Source organism: Scyliorhinus canicula, chromosome 2, assembly GCF_902713615.1.
Source record: "Scyliorhinus canicula chromosome 2, sScyCan1.1, whole genome shotgun sequence".
NCBI lineage: Eukaryota > Metazoa > Chordata > Chondrichthyes > Carcharhiniformes > Scyliorhinidae > Scyliorhinus > Scyliorhinus canicula.
In genome coordinates this window covers 56,636,749-56,653,616 of record NC_052147.1, presented here as the reverse complement: position 1 = coordinate 56,653,616, position 16,868 = coordinate 56,636,749, and the positions used below count along the sequence as shown (strand labels likewise).

General features: G+C 43.2%; 2 protein-coding genes across 4 annotated transcripts in view; one reads left to right on the top strand and one right to left on the bottom strand.

Moving 5' to 3' along the window:
- Window positions 1-1,935: 1,935 nt before the first annotated feature.
- gpr137c (G protein-coupled receptor 137c) overlaps window positions 1,936-16,868 on the bottom strand; it is a 48,274-nt gene continuing 33,341 nt past the window's right edge. For 2 of the 3 annotated variants that reach the window (XM_038778848.1, XM_038778859.1), the window contains exon 7: window positions 1,936-6,010. In XM_038778848.1, the coding sequence (XP_038634776.1) occupies window positions 5,830-6,010 (181 nt within the window). In that variant the 3' untranslated portion in view covers window positions 1,936-5,829. The remainder of the gene's footprint in view (window positions 6,011-16,868) is intronic. The other variant, XM_038778870.1, reaches the window with a different exon arrangement.
- Window positions 12,580-12,813, top strand: LOC119954066 (cytochrome b-c1 complex subunit 6, mitochondrial-like). The gene has a single exon (XM_038778885.1). It carries the CDS (start codon window positions 12,580-12,582, stop codon window positions 12,811-12,813), a length of 234 nt encoding a protein of 77 aa, XP_038634813.1.

Sequence of the window (16,868 nt, the reverse complement as noted above, 5' to 3'; positions counted from 1 at the left end):
TCAGTAAAGCTTTTGAGAAGGTTCCCCACGGTAGGCTATTGCAGAAAATACAGAGGCATGGGATTCAGGGTGATTTAGCAGTTTGGATCAGAAATTGGCTAGCTGGAAGAAGACAAAGGGTGGTGGTTGATGGGAAATGTTCAGACTGGAGTCCAGTTACTAGTGGTGTACCACAAGGATCTGTTTTGGGGCCACTGCTGTTTGTCATTTTTATAAATGACCTGGAGGAGGGCGTAGAAGGATGGGTGAGTAAATTTGCAGATGACACCAAAGTCGGTGGAGTTGTGGACAGTGCGGAAGGATGTTACAAGTTAGAGGGACATAGATAAGCTGCAGAGCTGGGCTGACAGGTGGCAAATGGAGATTAATGTAGAAAAGTGTGAGGTGATTCATTTTGGAAGGAATAACAGGAAGACAGAGCACTGGGCTAATGGTAAGATTCTTGGTAGTGTGGATGAGCAGGGAGATCTCGGTGTCCATGTACATAGATCCCTGAAAGTTGCCACCCAGGTTGAGAGGGTTGTTAAGAAGGCGTACGGTGTGTTAGCTTTTATTGGCAGAGGGATTGAGTTTCGGAGCCATGAGGTCATGTTGCAGTTGTACAAAACTCTGGTGTGGCCGCATTTGGAGTATTGCGTGCAGTTCTGGTCGCCGCATTATAGGAAGGACGTGGAAGCATTGGAAAGGGTGCAGAGGAGATTTACCAGGATGCTGCCTGGTATGGAGGGAAGATCTTATGAGGAAAGGCTGAGGGACTTGAGGCTATTTTCATTAGAGAGAAGAAGGTTAAGAGGTGACTTAATGTAGGCATACAAGATGATCAGAGGATTAGATAGGGTGGACAGTGAGAGCCTTTTTCCTCAGATGGTGATGTCTAGCACGAGGGGACATAGCTTTAAATTGAGGGGAGATAGATATAGGACAGATGTCAGAGGTAGGTTCTTTACTCAGAGAGTAGTAAGGGCGTGGAATGCCCTGCCTGCAACAGTAGTGGACTCGCCAACACCAATGGCATTCAAATGGTCATTGGATAGGCATATGGACGATAAGGGAATAGTGTAGATGGGCTTTTGAGTGGTTTCACAGGTCGGCGCAACATCGAGGGCCGAAGGGCCTGGGGTACTGCACTGTAATGTTCTATGAAAGCAGAGTTAAGGCCATCAGATCAGATATGATCATATCAAATGGCAGAGCAGGTTGGAAGGACCAAGCAGCCACACCTACTCCTATTTCTATGACTCCGTTATGTGGGAAAGTAACAACATGTAATTGGGGGTCTCAGTCAGTGATCTGTACTTAATTCCTTACTTCAAAGCTAGCTGGCACCTCAACCATACCCCACAGAGGACGGCAGACTCAGTGTTTGGACACTTTTCCCGGAACGCCTGCATTTTATAATAAATAATAAATTATCTTTATTGGTGTCACAAGTAGGCTTACAGTAAAACTGCAATGAAGTTACTGTGAAAATCCCCTAGTCGCCACACTCCGGCGCCTGTTCAGGTACACAGAGAGAGAATTCAGAATGTCCAATTCACCTAACAAGCACGTCTTTCGGGACTTGCGGGAGGAAACCAGAGCACTTAAGGAAACCCACGCAGACATGGGAAGAACATGCAGACTCCGCACAGTGACCAAACCGGGAATCGAACCTGGGTCCCTGGCACTGAGGCAACAGTGCTAACCACTGTGATACCATGCCGCCCACTAAACTTAGCCCCAATGAAAGAGTTTTGATAGAATGATGGAAATTATGTGCAGAAGGTCAATGGCATTGCAGTCTCCCCAGCCTCTTTCCCCACCCAAATAATTTATCCCAATGGTAGTATAAATGTCATTGAGATGATTACTCAGTCATTTATTTTGCTAACAACTTCAGTTTTGTGACTTGCATCATGCATCTCATTACACAAAACCAAGACAGATTTTCCAATCAACTTTACGAATGCAATAAAATGTTTATTTAAATATGGTAGTGCTTGTTACAACTTATTACATGGTAAATCCATTTACATTCATTGGCCACAATAAAATAAAGCCTTTAGAGCAGCTTTACAGTTAACAGTACAAATGTAGAGGTTAACCTTACAGATAAACAAACCGTATTAACAGTACAGGTACACTTATATACTCCCACGAGAGACAGACTTTTAGGTTTAAAGGTTACAAGTTTTACAAATATTCAGTATTGAAAAGTGACAAATTGAAAAGTTACTGAAAACATTAAAGAAAAATAATTTATAAATACTTTCAAACAATGAAGGGAATAAATGAATCAAATGTTGAAATGTTCATTAATATTTCTGTCCTGCCAACAGTAAGAGACAAAATTAATCAGGTTAAAGTTGGAGTTTTACTTTGCTACAAGGACAGAAACAAATTATACCCTTCAAAACAGAGGCTCGGATCATATGGAAATCAAAACTTCACAGAACTAAGCCGGCCACTTACAATCTCACATCAAGCCAAAGTAGGGGTAACATTGGTTTGCTTGTTCAGATCCAGATCCACAGAAGACTTCAAACAGCAATGTGATAAGCATTTGATCCTCAGACTGATTGCCAGCTAGACAATTCACTCATGGACTGGATGGAAAATACAATTAGAATGAGCTTGATTCATTAAACAAGCCAAGTTTGCTATTGTGAAAAATACAAAAGTCACTATATGAATTAATTCAAAGGGTTGCAGAACTTACAATTGGGGGGGGGGGGAGAAAGAGATGGTTGCACGGTGGTTACATTATTGGACTGTCAGAGGCCCAGGCTAATGCCCGAAGGATACAAGTTCAAATCCCACCATGGAAACTGGTGGACTTTAAATTCAATTAACAAAAATCTGGACTTGAAAGCTAGTCTCTGGTGACAATGAAATCGCTGGTTGTAAAAACCCATCCGCTTCACTAATGGCCTTTGAGGAAATAAATCTACCATCCTACCTGGTCTGGCCTACATGCGACTCCAGATCCACAACAATGTGGTGGATTCTTGTTCTGAAATGGCCTAGCAAGCCACTCAGTTGAAGTGTAAATAGGGATGGACAACAAACACTAGCCTGGCCAGTGGTGCCCATATCCCATGAAAGAAAACAAATATATATATTAGCAAATGGCGGCACAGACATATTTGAAATGATTTGTGAAATAAACACATTCATAACTAGTGGCCCATCTCAACATGAACATGTGAGATCAAGATTTGAAAGATACTGTACTTAGGGGAAAAAAATGATGATGAGACTTGACTTTTCATCCAGTTGGATTAGATTCTACGCAATTTAGAAGTACAGATGCATTGCCTGAACATTATTAAGTCTGCCAAGATACATATCTTACTGCAGATATAAATAATCGCTGGTCATCAGCAATCGCATGCATTAAAAATGAAATCAAGAGCATGATTAATGATTCCAGACAGGCACATTTAACATTTTTAAAGTAGTCCCTGCATGGCCAATTCTGCTATTTTATTTCCATAAGGATGTTTATGGACCAGAAAGTCCAATGTTAGCCTGAGACAGAACCAATCCACATTTAATTGCCTGTAATCTTGAACTACAGTTCTCTGCCCTCCCTTTCCTTTTTCTGTAATACCACTATCCCTCCCCCCCCCCCCAAACAATATTTTTTGGCCACAGCTGCTCTTGGAGGACCTGAATAAACCGAGCATCGCCAATGAAGACTAGATATAGTTTTTAATCATAAGAACATCCCAATTTAAGTAAGGATGTTTTCAGGTGGTTTATGTTATAATGAGGGAAACAGTTTTAAAATTTGTATTTCTTTTTACTTCAGAAATAAGCGATTTTCAGCAGCAAATACTTTTTCAAGAGATCTGTTGTTACTACACATTCAAATTATGTAAGCAACTAATTCGTACACATCCTCCAAAAAAAAAGCACAGATTTAAAGAGTTATAAACACACAATACTGCAGAGCACAAATTTTAAAAGATGAACATTTTCCATATTAAACAAAAAGTTGAGGCTGGATGTGCGATTTGAACAAGGTTATCAGCAACACATGTAGAAAGACAATTTTATAGATTATACAGCATACTGAAGATTTAGTTCCCTCAGTGTCTCTCCCCCACCTTCCAAATAAGAAAAAAACCTAGGTCCCAATCTTTCTACGGAGACGTCGGAGCTTCAGATGACAGCCGTAAGTATTATTGGTAATTACATAGAAGTTATCTAGAAAAAGCTGCACTTCTGCATCGGTGCAATCCCGAACTCCTAGGTTCATTCTTAATGTACCAAATATATAAAAGGTGACTTTTTTTTTGGCCAATTGGTGATTTTAGCCTACTATTAAAGCTGGGCAGCCAAATTCTAACAAAACTTATCCAATGCTACAGATATCAACTTTGAAGCAAAATTAATTTGCTTACATTGGAAATCATTTAATCTCATTAATTTGTACCACTTTAAAAGTTGAAAAGTGGTATGCAAAACCTCTACCAATGTCAGAAATACTATTTTTTGCAGCGAGTGTTGAAACTAAACACACCTCAGTCCAGATTTAAAGACATTTAGTAGAGACTTAATGCAATACTGCAGTAAAAATAAGACTTGAGGTCCTGAGTCATACATACAATATTGTGCAGCTTCCATCTCAATAATTCGATATGAAAATACAGCACATTCAAACAATTTAATAGGTAATAATTCACATTCATCTGCTGGAACCAAGAGCTGTACTGCCTTCATGAACACAAGAGCAAAGAAAACGTGCAAAGATGTTTAGTGTTGTACCATATGTTTAATGTGCCCTACAATTGTTGTGTAGTGTACTTAAATATCCAGCTGTTTCATGGAATGTTCAAGTGTGTACAAAAAGAACATGCTGGTGTACACATTGTTTCGATTGCATTACAGACAATGAAACCCAATAAACATTTCAACCACGTTTGAAGAAACCAGCCCTCAAGAACTCAAAGCCCAGATAACCAAAATATCACGTGGGTAATGAGATTTTTCTTCACGAAATTAAACATGCAACTCTACTATAGCAAAATAGGTTAAGATAATGCCATCAGATTTAGGCTATAGTAGTATTGGCAATATTAATACATGTACAGATCTTCAGCTCTGTTAAACAGAACTTTAACTTTAGCCCATATAAGGTTTCAAATGGCAAATAGTAAAACATTGCACTATACATTACATTCAGATGCTTTGTTGATCACTTAACAGATTTCCAAGTTAGGCCTTAAATCTAGTAGTTTAAGAGTTTTGGAAACACCATATTTCAGGAAACTTGCCAAGATTGTATTCTCATGACCAAAAAAGGTACAAGACCATGTGCGGATGTCTATAAGAATATCTGAAATTCATGCGTCACAGCATTAATGTATTTAAAACAGCCATTCTAATTTTCAGCTAGCTTAAAAGGGGCAGATTTGGCTATTAGCTCTGCCTTCCATAAACCTATCTCACATTAAAACAGGCTTTAGAATGATTAAGTCATGAAGAAAATATAGTTCCTTCTGCTCGGCCCAGATTAATTCTAAAAACCCAGCAAAGACTTGGAATATTGATTATAAAAATCAAGATTCATTCTGGAATTCTGTTCCGATTGCAAGTGCAGGTAAAAGTGCAATATGCAGTCTCACTTACTACAGATCAAAACAAGCTGCAATGCTGCAGGATGTCTCCATCCTTCTTTTATAGTCATTGATGCAGTTCTGAAGATTACGTCATTGATACCTTTTTTCTTTCACTATGCCACGAATGAAATTCTTTCAATCATACTTTCATAGCGAGCCAAGCAGTCTGCCCATTAAAATTGTCATGTAAACATTTCCACAGAACTGAAACTGTAGATTCCCATCAGTTTTGGGGTGTTGAATAATAGTTGTGATGGTGGTTGTTTTGAATGTTACCGTAAGCGAAGAGAAGTGGTGCTGTAGCTGTTGGAGGTCCATTCAGCAAATGAGACACTACATTGTAATTGCTATTCCTATGGATAGCTCCATACCAACCAGTGCCTTGTGGTGTTGTGGACAGGATGCTTTAAAAACAGTAGGGGGGGGTGGGAAAAAGCAAAAGGGATTTTAAATTTAATTAAAACGAAAACTTAATTTTAGCAGCTAACATTTTTATCTCTAGCATCAGTCCTTCCCCAAATTAGTTTGACAAGTAGACAGTTGACTTGTTCCAAGGCATCGACCTGTTCCCAGGCATCTACCAGTGCTTTTGCAACATAAATTACTCATTTTCCTTTGGGCTCTGCAAGGGGAATCGGAATCAACTTTGAGCGTGACTAAGGTCAATGGCAGGGAACCTCCAAGGCAAAAACACACATCCCTGCTTTCTCAGGTCTTCTGGCTCAAGAGGTGGTGGAGGACAATTGATGAGGCAACAGAATGTTAGGTCCTCATGCAGTATGACTCGAGAGCTCTTACACACAGTGTGAGAGCATTTCTGCTGGGTAAAATTACGGATCCGTAGCTGTCATAACCAGATGGGATACAGATACAATGTGAATACATTTAGGACAAGAACAAGGGAGTAACCTTTCTGGGGTTCATGGCCCAGTTGAAACAAAGGCAGTAATATGCCTCTAAAAATTCATAGAGAGGAGGTTTTGAACCTCACGTTTACATATATACAGTCTCTGACCATTTCTTTCCTCCCCCTTCCCCCACCTTGCTTAAAAACTGTTACACCTCTAAAAACTCCCAGTTCTGGCAAAGGGTCACCAAACCCAAAAAGCTAGGGCTGTAATTTCCGTGGTCTGGCAATCACAGTTGAATTACCACTCCTTTCCCATTCTTTTTTAAAAAAATGCATTTTATTACAAACAGTGACATATACAACCGTCCACAGTTTGTATAATTTTTCACAGCTATTTCTCCCCCCCACCTCCCCATCTCCCACGAGTTCCTCAAACATGGTCATGAACAACCCCCACAGTGTCTCGAAACCCTCCTGCCAAGGCCTCAACTCAAATGTGATCTCTTCCAACTGAAGGAGGTCATACAGGTCACCCAGCCAGGACGCCACCCCCAGCAGCATATCCAACCTCTGATTCAGCAAGATCCTGGTCAATTCGAGGTGAAGGCCATGACATCCCCGTCCCCACCGACGCCCCCCCCCCCCCCCCCCCCCCCCCCCCCAGTTACTGTGTTACAGGGATAGTGTGGAGGCGTGGGCTTAAGTAGGGTGCTCTTTTCAAGGGCCGGTGCAGACTTGATAGGCCTATTGGCCTCCTTCTGCACTATAAATTCTATGATAACATGTACGCACGATTCATTCACCAGCCCTCGCCCACACCTCTCACTCATTGGCCATACCTCGAAAGAACCCACTCACCTCGCCCGGGTCATATGCACCACCTTGAACTGAAATCAAACTCTTCCTCGCACAGGAGGAGGTTGAATTCACCCTACGCATCACCTCGCACAGTCCCCAGCCTATGTACCCCCCTAACTCCTCCCCCCATTTGCTCTTGATCCTCACCACCTGCACTTCTCCACCCTCTCCCCCCACCGCCCGTACACGTCCCCAATCCTATTGCCACTCCAGTCTTAGTTACTCACCCTAAAATGCAGGCACATTTTTCTCACCTGACCTTCTGATCAGGCATATGAGAACGTGGATTCTCAAAGCCTTTGGTCCAGGCCAACTGAATAAGGAAGATACGCTTTTTAAACAAAAAAAAAGATGACCCAGCTGCCATAGAGCAGGGAGGTTTAAGAGGCCCAATCACTTCGAGAAGCCATGGCGATGTGTTAACGGCAAGTAGGGATAGGGGGTGGGATGCGTTGGTACTATGTTTACCCAAAAAGTCAGAAGTGGTTTTAATTCCAACTGTTGCTGTAAGGCAGTTGGAAAGCGTGATAGATTTAAATTGGACGTCTGGATCACTCCCATTGTAGGGCAATTGCCCAATGGAATTTGGTGGGCGGGCAGGGGTGGGAAAGAGAGAATGTCCTGGAGCTCAGAAGGTACGGCCGCACTAAATCGGTAATAAAAGCAGAGAAAAAGCAGAGGGTTGTGGAGGGAAAAAACAGAATTAATGTTTCAGGTTAATGACCTTTCATTGGGACTACTAAATATTCTTCTCTCTCCGCAGATACCCATATCTGCCGAGTACTTTGAGCACTTGCAGTTTTTATTTTGGATTTCCTGCATCCATGGTATTTTGCTCTTGTATTGAATAATAATAACATCCAAAGATGATATTATGATATGCGCCGCATTGGGTGGGATGTGGTTCTGAAGAAGGGTGTGGCCCAGAGGCCAGGGTGGAGATTGGATGTGAGGGGTTCTTAGGGGACCGGAGGTTTTGCAATAAGATGGGAAGGTGATCGAGGAATATGTGGGGTTTAATAGCACGGGGAGGTTCCGCGGTTGGTGGCTTGGGAGGCTCTGAAGACAGTAGTAACATAGAACATGGAACAGCACAGCACAGAACAGGCCCTTCAGCCCTCAATGTTGTGCCGAGCATTGTCCGAAACCAAGATCAAGCTATCCCACTCCCCGTCATTCTGGTGTGCTCCATGTGCCTACCCAATAATCATCATGAGGGAGATGATCTCATTTAAGGCTAAAGGTGCCAAGGAAGGGAGGGAGGAGTGCCAAAAATTGATCGAGGAGATGCTGGAGGTGGACAGGAGGTACGCTGTTTTCGAATGTGAGAAGGTTGCTAAATGTGATCATGCCGCCGGCAGAGGGAAAAGAGACGGAGGTGGTGGTGGCACTGGATGCAGCAAAGACATTTGATCGGGTAGAGTGGGGCTATTTGGTGGCAGTCTTGAAAAGATTTGGGATCAGGCAGAGGTTCGCGACATGGGTAAGGCTGCTGTTTGGGAGCCGATGGCGAGCATTCGCACTAATAATATCAATCTGGGGTACTTTGCTCTGCATCGGGGCAATAGACAGGGGTATCCTATCTTCAAGGAGGTAGACAAATTGGTCCACGTTAATTTGGGGGGTGGGGAGGGGGGGGGGGAAAGAGAGAAAAGAATCCCGATGGTTTAAGATGGATGGTGTAGGGGGTCAGGGATGAGGGTGCTGACAACGGTGCTGCTCCCGATGACACCGGGTAAGTATTCGGGAGTCCGGTGGTGGGGGCCACTTTGCAGATCTGGAGGCAGTTTCGACAGCACTTTAAGCTGGAGGGGGGGGTCAGAGGGGATACCAATTAGGGGGAAATCATGGATTCAAGCCAGGAGGATGGAGAGAGGTTTTGGAGATGGAAGGAGGGGGGGGATAAAGGAAATGAAGGATGTGTTTCTTGGGGAGCTTGGAGAGAAGTACGGGTTGGTGCAGGGGAAGGTTTAGGTACCTGCAGGTTCGAGATTTTGCAAGAAAGGTTCCCCCCCCCCCCCCGAGCTTCCCAAAAATTTCAGCCGGGGGGGGGGGGGGGGGGGGGGTTTGGAGATGGGGGTGGTATCGGCAATTTCTGGGAGGTTTCTGGAGGAGGATAGGGTGTCCACGGAGCAGATTAAGGTGAAATGAGAGGAAGAGCTGGGGGGAGGGGGGTGCCATGAAAGAGGTACTGTGGTGTGAGGTGCTGCGAAGGGTGAATGCCTTAACCTCACGTGTGAGGTTGGGCTATACAACTGAAGGTCCTGTATAGGGCGCACCTCACAAAACCAAGGATGAGCCTGCTGTTTGAGAAGGTAGAGGATGTTGGAGTGCTGTGGGAGGGTCCCTGCAAGCCATGTTCATATGTTTTGTTCCTGCCTGAAGCTAGGAAGGTATTGGCGGGAGGTGTTTAACACCATCTTGATGGTGTGTATGGATGTGGAGCCGGTCCCCTAGAGGCCATTTTCAGGTTGCCGGACCAGCCAGAGTCACAGGCGGGGGCAGATGTTTTGGACTTCACCTCGCTGATTGCTTGTAGGCGGGTCCTGTTGGGGATTGTTTATCATGCACTTTGGGAGTTGGTTGCCGCTGAATGCTGGGGAGGGGGGCTTATTTGCATCCTGTTTTTTGTTTATGAGTCGATGTTTTAGGTTTTACAATGTTGGGGTTTTTTGCTTTCTTTAGTATTTTTAATGGTGAAAATGATTCTAAAATATTTTTAAAAAAAGATTATATTAAATAAATAAATTAGAAGTGTCAAAAAGCTATGAAGAAAAAGAGTGAAGGACAGGAAGAATAGAATTGGATAAGTTAGCACTGGTACAGACACAATGGCTTGCCTCTGTGCTGCATTATGGCTCTGGTATGCAAATAGGGTATTGGGAGGAAAAAAAGAGAAAGTAAACACCTGTGATATTTAGCTTCCGGTCCCTTGGATGGGGAGCAGCAAAAAAAAAAGGAGGAAACAGGGTGGCATGGTAGCACAATGGTTAGCACTGTCGCTTCACAGCTCAAGGGTCCCAGGTTTGATTCCCGGCTTGGGTCACTGCCTGGGCGGAATCTGCACGTTCTCCCAGTGTCTGAGTGGGTTTCCTCCGGGTGCTCCGGTTTCCTCCCACAGTCCAAAGATGTGCAGGTTAGGTGGATTGGCCACGTTAAGTTGCTCTTAGTATCCAAAGGGGTTGGGTGGGGTTGCTGGGTTGCGGGTATGCGGCGGAGGTGTGTGCTTAATTGGGTGCTCTTTACCAAGGGCCGGTGCAGACTCGATGGACAGAATGGCCTCCTTCTGACCTGTAAATTCTATGTCTATGTCTAAACAGGCAAGGACCCTGCCCTGGTTTGCTGTCCAGTAAGACATGAGGGAAATGGGAAAACACTAAAACAAAACACGGTTTAGTTTTGTCCAGCAACACATTGCTGTGGTTTACAGATGATCAACAGTCATTTAGTCAAGGTTTCAGAGACCCACCAGCTGTGGGAATAGTATCCAAATACTAGTTATTATCATTTGAAGAAATTGGAGAGGAAAGCAGGAAAAAATAAGCATAGTGAACGAACATCCAAACGGCTCACAAACCTCCAAACTGTACAGTATTCAGGAATGGAAACAATGTAAATTCCTGAACTTTATACAGAAGATGTGAAATAATTTGATTCATCAACTGTTCTAATGAAGTCTTATGGGTATGGAATATTAGTTAATATTTTTACTTCCTAGAATTTTCTCCATCAAGGATTGTTCTCCTTAATAATAGAGCACATTAACAGAAGTTTTAATAGAAATGTTCAGAATCGGGGCAGTACGGTGGCATAGTGGTTAACTTTGCTGCCTCACGGCACCCGAGGTCCCAGGTTCGATCCCGGCTCTGAGTCACTGTCCGTGTGCAGTTTGCACATTCTCCCAGTGTTTGCGTGGGTTTCACCCTCACAACCCAAAGATGCCCAGGGTAGGTGCATTGGCCACGCTAAATGACCCCTTCATTGGAAAAAATGAATTGGGCACTCTAAATTTATTTTAAAACAAAACAAATATTCAGAATCGTGAGGGGTTATGATCGATCAAACAAGGAGAAACTGTTTCCAGTGGCAGAAGGGTCAACGGGTCCTTCTGTGAGGCCACACATTTAAAGGCGACTGGCAAAAACATCAGGGTGAGAGACAGAGAATTGAATTTAATACAGGAGTGTTCTGATGGTTTGGAATGCACTCTCCAACAGAGTGGCAGAAAATAAAATTTTCAAAAGAGAACTGGATTAATAACTTGGGGGCTGTGGGGATAGGGCAGAGAAATTGATCTAATTAAATATGGAACACAGCAGGAGAGAATTCAGCCTATGCCAAGTGACAGAAAAGGTGAAATGTTTATTTTCTTTGGACTAGAGGAAGGGATAAGGGATAGAGCGAGTTTCCATTGCTTCCCTGGATCAATATTAATGATCCAGACTTGTTTACAGGGCACAATTCAAAATTGGCAGGATACAAAACTTGGGAGTATTGGTGAATTGCGAGGAAAATAGGGATGAGCTTCAAGAAACAAAGACATGATGGTGGAATCGGTAAGATAAAAAAATAAGGTAAATAACCCTTATTGTCGCAAGTAAGCTTACATTAACACTGCAATGAAGTTACTGTGAAAAGCCCCTAGTCGCCATATTCCGGCGCCTGTTCCGGTACACAGAGGGAGAATTCAGAATTCTCAGCTGGTACGGGAATTGAACCCGCGCTGCTGGCCTTGTTCTGCATCACAAACCAGTTGTCTAGCCCACTGAGCTAAACCAAATGACGGATTAAATTTAATTAATTCAGAGTAGCGCGAGATGGCGCACTTTGGTAGGTAGAAAGGAGAGGCAATATAAAATAATGGGTACAATTTAATTTTAATCTTTATTAGTGTCACAAGTAGGCTTTTATGAACACTGCAATGAAATTACTGTGAAAATCCTGATCTCACTATGGAACCTGTACAGGTACACTGAGGGAGAATTCAGAATGCCCAATTCACTTAATAAGCACGTCTCGGGACTTGTGGGAGGAAACCAGAGCACCCCGAGGAAGCCCACGCAGACATGGGGAGAACGCGCAGGCTCCGCACAGACAGTGACCCAAGCTGGGAATTAAACCTTGGTCCCTGGCGCTGTGAAGCAACAGTGCTAACCCGTGCTACCGTTCCACCTCCAAGAAGATGCAAGACCTGGGTGCGGCAGTGATCGGGTATACATGCACAAATCATTGAAGGTGGCAAGGCGGTTCGCAAGGGTCAGCACTATGGGGATAGAGGATGAGCTGATGTTGACCGGAGGACCTGGGGAGGGTGAAGAGGAGGAAGAAGAAGCGGTGAATCCTCTAACAAACATCAGGGAGCAATGCGAGCAGATTGAAACTTGTGTGAAACTGCGAGAAATACTGGACACCTGTACAGAGCGAGTGAGTTCTCAATCACAAACCAAAGAAACCTGTACTGAGGAGCTGTTTGACTTTTTGCATGCCCTGTGTGGCTGAAAAAATCTTCAATAAGTTAAAGTGAAGTCCAGTACGCGAGGAACTCGACTGTATCCAAATTCATAACAGTTGTGGGGAACCCAACTATTCACTGATTTCGAACTGTGAGAAATGAATCTTTGTGTACGATGGTTCAGGCATTGCCTTTGTCAAAGGTTTAATAGGTTTGTGATTGGTGCCAGAAATTGTTTATTTTACTTGCTGTTATAAGGAAATTTATTGAACTCCAAAAAAAAGGTGGCAAGGTTAAGAATGTGGTTAATAAAGCATATGGGATCTGGGGCCTAATAATTAGGGATATAGTGTTCAAAGGTCGTGATGAACCTGTGTAAATCCCTGGTTTGACCTTGACCATAGTATTGTAGTCAATTCTGGACATGAGTGCCAAAAAGATTTACAAGGATAGTTTCAAGGAAGCGAACTGTATAGATTAGAGAAAAGGTGACGACCATAAGAGGAAATTTGCTAGAGGTGTTCAAATTAATGAGAGGCTTGGACAGAGTAGATGAAGAGAAATAACTTCCACTAGCAGAAGGGTTGAGAACCATCGGGACTGGCAAAGGTAGCAGTTATATATTTAAAAAATGCAGCATTGGGTTAGAATGTGGAATACCTGTGAGTGTGGTGGAGGCAGATTCAATAGAGGTCTTCAATTAAGAAGAATTAGATCATTCTTCAAAGCAAAAATGTCTAGAAAGCTATTAAGGTTAGCGAGGTGTGTGTGTGTGTTGGGGGGGGGGGGGGGGGGGGGGGGGGGGGGGGGGTCCAGGAGAGTTGCTCTTGCAGACAGACAGCATGGACAAGACTGGCTGAATGGCCACCTCCTGTGCTGTAACCATTCTGCGACTTTGCCTTCATTTTCCAGCCTCTCTTATACAGCTGGGTATCATGACTAATTCCACTGCAAGTGGCTGCTATTTGCGTCTTATTGCAGTTTATTTTCCGTTCGCATCAGAGCACCGGCAACATCAATTCCAAAGATAGCCATTAGCTTGGTGCACACATCATAACCCATGCAAACCAGTGATGGGATGAAACCAAATGGTGACGCAAGGCGGTGGTCCAGATGCAATTCTCTGGTTCTCGCGAGGGTTTGCTAGATCACGCTCCATCCTAATTTCGGTCAATACCATAGGCGCCAAAACTGAACAGAATATTATTCTTCAGGCCAAGCATAATAATAAAATAAAAAAATATCTCTCTTTAATTCTCCCAAGTAATGTGACACGAATATTATTTGTTAATTTCTTGTGGCTCGAAGAACTGAAATGCAATGGCGCATGGAGAACGAGTCCAAATTGCAATGAGATCACCGAGGTCTCAACCTTGTCCCCATTTCAGCTCAACATACTTACCTTCTCAATGTGCAATTTGAGCAAGGACAAGGACCAGTTTCTTCTTTATATCAATTGTTAATATAGCTCAGATAGAATCTAAATCGCTCATCAGGAAAGACCCATTTGCTGAACACCTGTTCTCTTTTTAAACTACTGCAGGTGTTAGGGAATACAGATAGTCTTATGAGGTTTTAGGAGTCTTGAAGGGAAGCTAAAACAAACACAAAATGATAGAGCAAAAAAAAACTGTGCTGAGCCTAGCAACAGGAGTCCAGAGAGAGAGGGGAAAAAAAAGTAGTTTCAGTTCAGTTTGGAAGGGGATGCCAGAACATTAAAAGGGGCAAAGAACAAGTCCCAAACTAAGGAAGAAGCCCATAAAAACCAGGGAGTGGGGACAATAAATGTCCTAAGACAATAGCTAAGTCAAAGAACAAGAACAGGTATTGAAAATCGGTCCTGTTCAGTGAAGTTAAAAGTAAGAAGCATAGGAGAAGACTCCAAATTAAAGAGAAAGCTGCAGGAAACAAACTTAAGCAAAATAGGATTGCTAGAAGGCAGGGGACCCGGGGAGACAGCCAAAGGTTGGTGACTCGATGGACATGAGGCATTTGCGTTCTGTTGGCCAGGCTTAGTGTCAGACAGGGGGGCATGAAAGGTGAAGCTTGAAGGCATGTAGAGATCTAAGAAAAAGGAACATCAGGAGGAGCAGTTGAAACCCTGAAGGTGAATCACTGTTGAAGATGTCAAAGTGAAAGCATTGTTTGGGAGAAAACTCCATGGTGAGTCCGTCGAGAGTGAGATTGGGAACCCTCGCATCTAAGATGCAGTTCAGGTGAGACCTAGTGGCTTACTCATCCAGCCTCCACCATACTCTCAGGCAGTGCATTCCAGATCAAACCACTTTGCTGTGCCTGGGAAAAAAGAACAAAGTTTTTCTTCACGTTGCCACTGCTTCTCTTAAATCTGTGTCATCGTGATCTCAATCCTTCCACCAATGGAAGAAAATCTACTCTGCCCAGACCCTTCAGGATTTTGAATACCCCTACCAAATCTCCTCCCAACCTTTTTATTCGCCAAGACAAACAGTACCAACTCCAATCTATCCATGCAACTGGAGTGTGACAAGTATCTGGGGGAGCTGGAGATCCATAGCATGTTTGGTGTGACATGTCATTTGATTTCAGAGTGTAATGCATTTGACCACAGGTCCCCTATTTTGTTACATGGACTATGTATCATAGATTTTGTAACGTGCGTCGCCTTACAAGTCTGCATATATCTGTAAAGGTATAGATGCAGGAGAATGAGAATTGTAATGTGGTTCATAATTTCTTGTTTGCCAAGTGTTTTTTTCTTTTGTTAATGGTTAGCAGCTGACACTCATAACCGTTCAGTATCCACTCTTGGGTTTCTAAACAAAAAATAAAAGTTAGGATCTATCAAGTCGGGGTCCATCCCGGAATCTGACTTGTCCAGTAGCATCAGCTGGGATCATCTTTTTTGTTGCAACTGGATTTGGTGCGAATGCCAATAGTCTGTTAGTTAGAAGATTTCTCAAGTAGAGTTACAACACTAAATTATGGGACAAAGGCCGAAATGGATTGCGTTTACAGTGAGTCCCCATTTTAAGCTCATTTTAGGAAGGATGTGAAAGCATTAGAGAGGGTGCAGAAAAGATTCACAAGAATGAGTCCAAGGATGAGGAACTTCAAATCCATGGATAGAATGGAGTTGGCACTGTTCCCCTTGGAGAAGAAAAAGGAGGACACATGATTAAAATCATCAAGGGTCTGGACAAAGTAGAACAAGGCGGCCCAGATTTAAGATAATTGGCAAGCGAAGCAGTGGCGACGGGAAGAAAAATGCATTTTGTTTTAAACGCAGCAAGTGTTTAGAATCTGGAATGCACTGCTCTAGTGTGGTGGAGATTGGATCAATTGAGGCTTGATCAACATTGAATTGGATCATCATCTGAAAAAGGAAAACATTGAGAGGGGAAGGGGGAAAAAGGCACACAAATTGCATTAAGTGAATTTCTCCTTTGGAGGACCAGCACAGACACGATGGGCCAAATGGCCTCTTTCTGTGCTATAACCATTCTGTCACAAGTCATATCATTCTATGAGGTCTCACTTTAGTGCCGTGGATATAACCAGGCTGGCATAGTGCCAGGACTTTTGTTTTAGTGTTGTTTCGTGCTAGGGCAGATGTAGTGTGAACGATCTGATTTGGAGAGGTCTTTGCCACTTACCAAGACACTCCTCCCACTCACTATTTTCCTTCCTGACCCTTTCACCTGCAGCTACCCCCTGCTCACTCTCTCCACACCTCTCCGAGCCTGTGCTCACAGTGGGGATTTGGGATCCGAAGCAGCGAGTGGGAGGGAAGTAGAAAAAGTTTATATTTTAAAAGTTATTTCATTTACGAATATAGGAATGTACAGTATTTCAACTGATGGAAAAGGCCCTACAGAATTATATTAGCTGTAATGGGAAAATCATATTTGCTTAACTGTTATTTAAAGTTTCACTTTTCAGGAATAAATCTATAAGCTTTAAGCAAGGGGCTTCCCTCCTACATGTCAAAACTCCACCATCAGTGGCCTTTTTTGTAGTTTATTTTTATGGAATTTTATTGAAGATTGATCATCACACCTCATCATGTGATCAACTTGGTTATAACCGACAGAGGCCCTTAGTTACATCATCACAGAGCTCC